The sequence below is a fragment of the Silurus meridionalis genome, chromosome 13 (genome assembly GCF_014805685.1).
Source record: "Silurus meridionalis isolate SWU-2019-XX chromosome 13, ASM1480568v1, whole genome shotgun sequence".
Classification (NCBI taxonomy): domain Eukaryota; kingdom Metazoa; phylum Chordata; class Actinopteri; order Siluriformes; family Siluridae; genus Silurus; species Silurus meridionalis.
This window is the reverse complement of record NC_060896.1, coordinates 1,446,389-1,448,601: the sequence shown is the minus strand read 5'-3', so window position 1 is coordinate 1,448,601 and position 2,213 is coordinate 1,446,389. Positions and strand designations below refer to the sequence as shown.

General features: G+C 40.8%; 1 protein-coding gene across 2 annotated transcripts in view; it reads left to right on the top strand.

Annotated features, from left to right (window-relative positions):
* Positions 1-2,213, top strand: part of acadl (acyl-CoA dehydrogenase long chain) — a 7,797-nt gene continuing 5,584 nt past the window's right edge. For both annotated transcript variants that reach the window (XM_046865016.1, XM_046865015.1), the window contains exons 1-4: positions 1-209; positions 1,137-1,307; positions 1,883-2,020; positions 2,160-2,213. The exon at positions 2,160-2,213 is cut by the window's right edge and continues 111 nt beyond it. In XM_046865016.1, the coding sequence (XP_046720972.1) occupies positions 136-209; positions 1,137-1,307; positions 1,883-2,020; positions 2,160-2,213 (437 nt within the window). In that variant the 5' untranslated portion in view covers positions 1-135. The remainder of the gene's footprint in view (positions 210-1,136; positions 1,308-1,882; positions 2,021-2,159) is intronic.

The window sequence follows — 2,213 nt, the reverse complement described above, 5'->3', positions numbered from 1 at the left end:
CACACACACACACACACTGTCACAGAGAGAGACTGTGTTGGCGGACTTCACACACTCTTCTCTACACACAGTGCAGTGTTGTTTGTTGTTTGTGTTTGTGTTGGTTATTAATTATATAAAGTTGTAAAGCAGGTCATGATGTTGATGTTCAGGAGTGTAAACAGGATCCTGTGCAAAATCAAATCAAACCCAGTGCCGCTGTGCTGCAGGTGAGATTACTTTACACACACACACACACACACACACACACACACACACACACACACTCACTCTCCTGTTAGTGTTTTAATTGTGTTTATTTATTACTTTAAGCACTTGTTTTGCACTGAAAGTATAAACACTGACATCATGGGGAAAGTTTATTATAGTCAAGGGTCAAGGTCACGTGTGCGCCCCCTCGTGACGTCACAACTCTTGATCTCGTCATATTGTCTATGACCTCAGGACACTGGATCGGAATGACCTGGTGTATTGGGGTATAATAATGTGATGTAAAACAAAATGTCAAATGTGATAGTTTGGGATTATATTTGTGCTGTTGTGTGTGTTTACGAATAAAACATAAAATTAATAAAAATATTAAATGAGAAAGAAGAAAAACTAAGAGAAGTGAACCCAGAGATACAGTCTTCACATCATCTCCAAAATCTTCTAAGTATTTGATTTTTTTCACTGATTATGGTTTGTGAATGTTCTGCCTGAGGTTCCTTGATGCTCTACAAGTTCATGTATAGTGTAAGGAGGTAACAGTGGAACAGTGTAAGGAGGTAACTATTTTCCAGTAAACATTTATTAGAGTTTAAACAGAATGGTACAGAAAACAAAAAATACTGTTTTGCTGGCAGAGATGGCTCGTTGATCTCCTCTACTGTATCAGTCTATTTCTCCAGCAAAACACCATCAACAACCATGATGCTACCACCCTCATGCTTCACATAGTTCCCAGCAGTTTACACATATCGCTGATCATTTCAGCCAAATAGTTCACCAGAAATCTCTTCTTGCAAAAGCTGGTGATGACATCTGGCACATCTGTATGCATTCTGTACATACATTGGATCCTGAATGGCATAATTATGGTGTGAGATCTTGTGATGCTCCTGCAAATAAACCACATTTCCCTCTTTTTTCCTCAGAATGCAGCACTCGGTGCAGGGTGACACTCCAGCCCCCTTTCGCCCTGAGACCTCCATGGCCAAGACACTGATGGACATCGGGACACGGCGGATTTTCTCTGAGGAACACGACCTGTTCAGGCAGAACGTCCGCAGGTTCTTTAAGGAAGAAGTGATTCCTTACCACACGGAGTGAGTGTAGCGGCTGTGTCCCAAATCACATATCACTGTCACACACTGCTCTTTAATGAGAACAGAGAAAATTCCAATGGAAATGTGAAATATTTATATTTATAATAATATCATGTCTGGTGACTAGTGATGATGAATAAGTGATGATTCTTTCCACATTTTTTTCCCCCAAAATTATATTCTCCATCTCAATGCTATAAGATAAGGTGGTCCACAGATCCATAGCTTTTTTGCAGACCTGCATCACACTGTTACACTCTTATGTACGCTGTTACATCTTTACACTGCTACATAATTGGTACACATTCTGTTACACACTGTATTAACACTGTTACATGTTTGTGCCTTTACATTCTTAGATACATGTTTTTGATAAATATATAGTTACATATTTCCAGTTAAATTGTTACAAAGTTATACAACCACTTAAAGTGGATCTGAGGAAGCCTCAGATGAAGAGATCTCTTCTAAAAAAAAGAGCTGAGAGTTTGCCAGATTTGTGAAAAAACAACAATCAACTGGGGTATTTGCAATCAAACAATACAAAATGTGTGTGTGTGTGTGTGTATTTACAGGTGGGAAAAGGCTGGAGAGGTCAGTAGAGAGGTGTGGGAGAAGGCAGGGCTGCAGGGGCTGCTTGGTGTTTATACTCCTGCTGAACACGGTGGTGTTGGAGGAGACCTGCTCTCTGCTGCCATCGTGTGGGAGGAGCAGTGAGTTGCACTAAGTTCCTGTCTCTTTTACTTTACCTCTCTCTCTCTCTCTCTCTCTCTCTCTCTCTCTCTCTCTCTGTCACTTGGTGGTTCATGAGCAAGTAAGGAAGGTCCTGATGCTGTGTGTGTGTGTGTGTAGGATGTACTCGAACTGTTCAGGTCCTGGTTTCTCTCTGCATTCAGAGATCGTGAT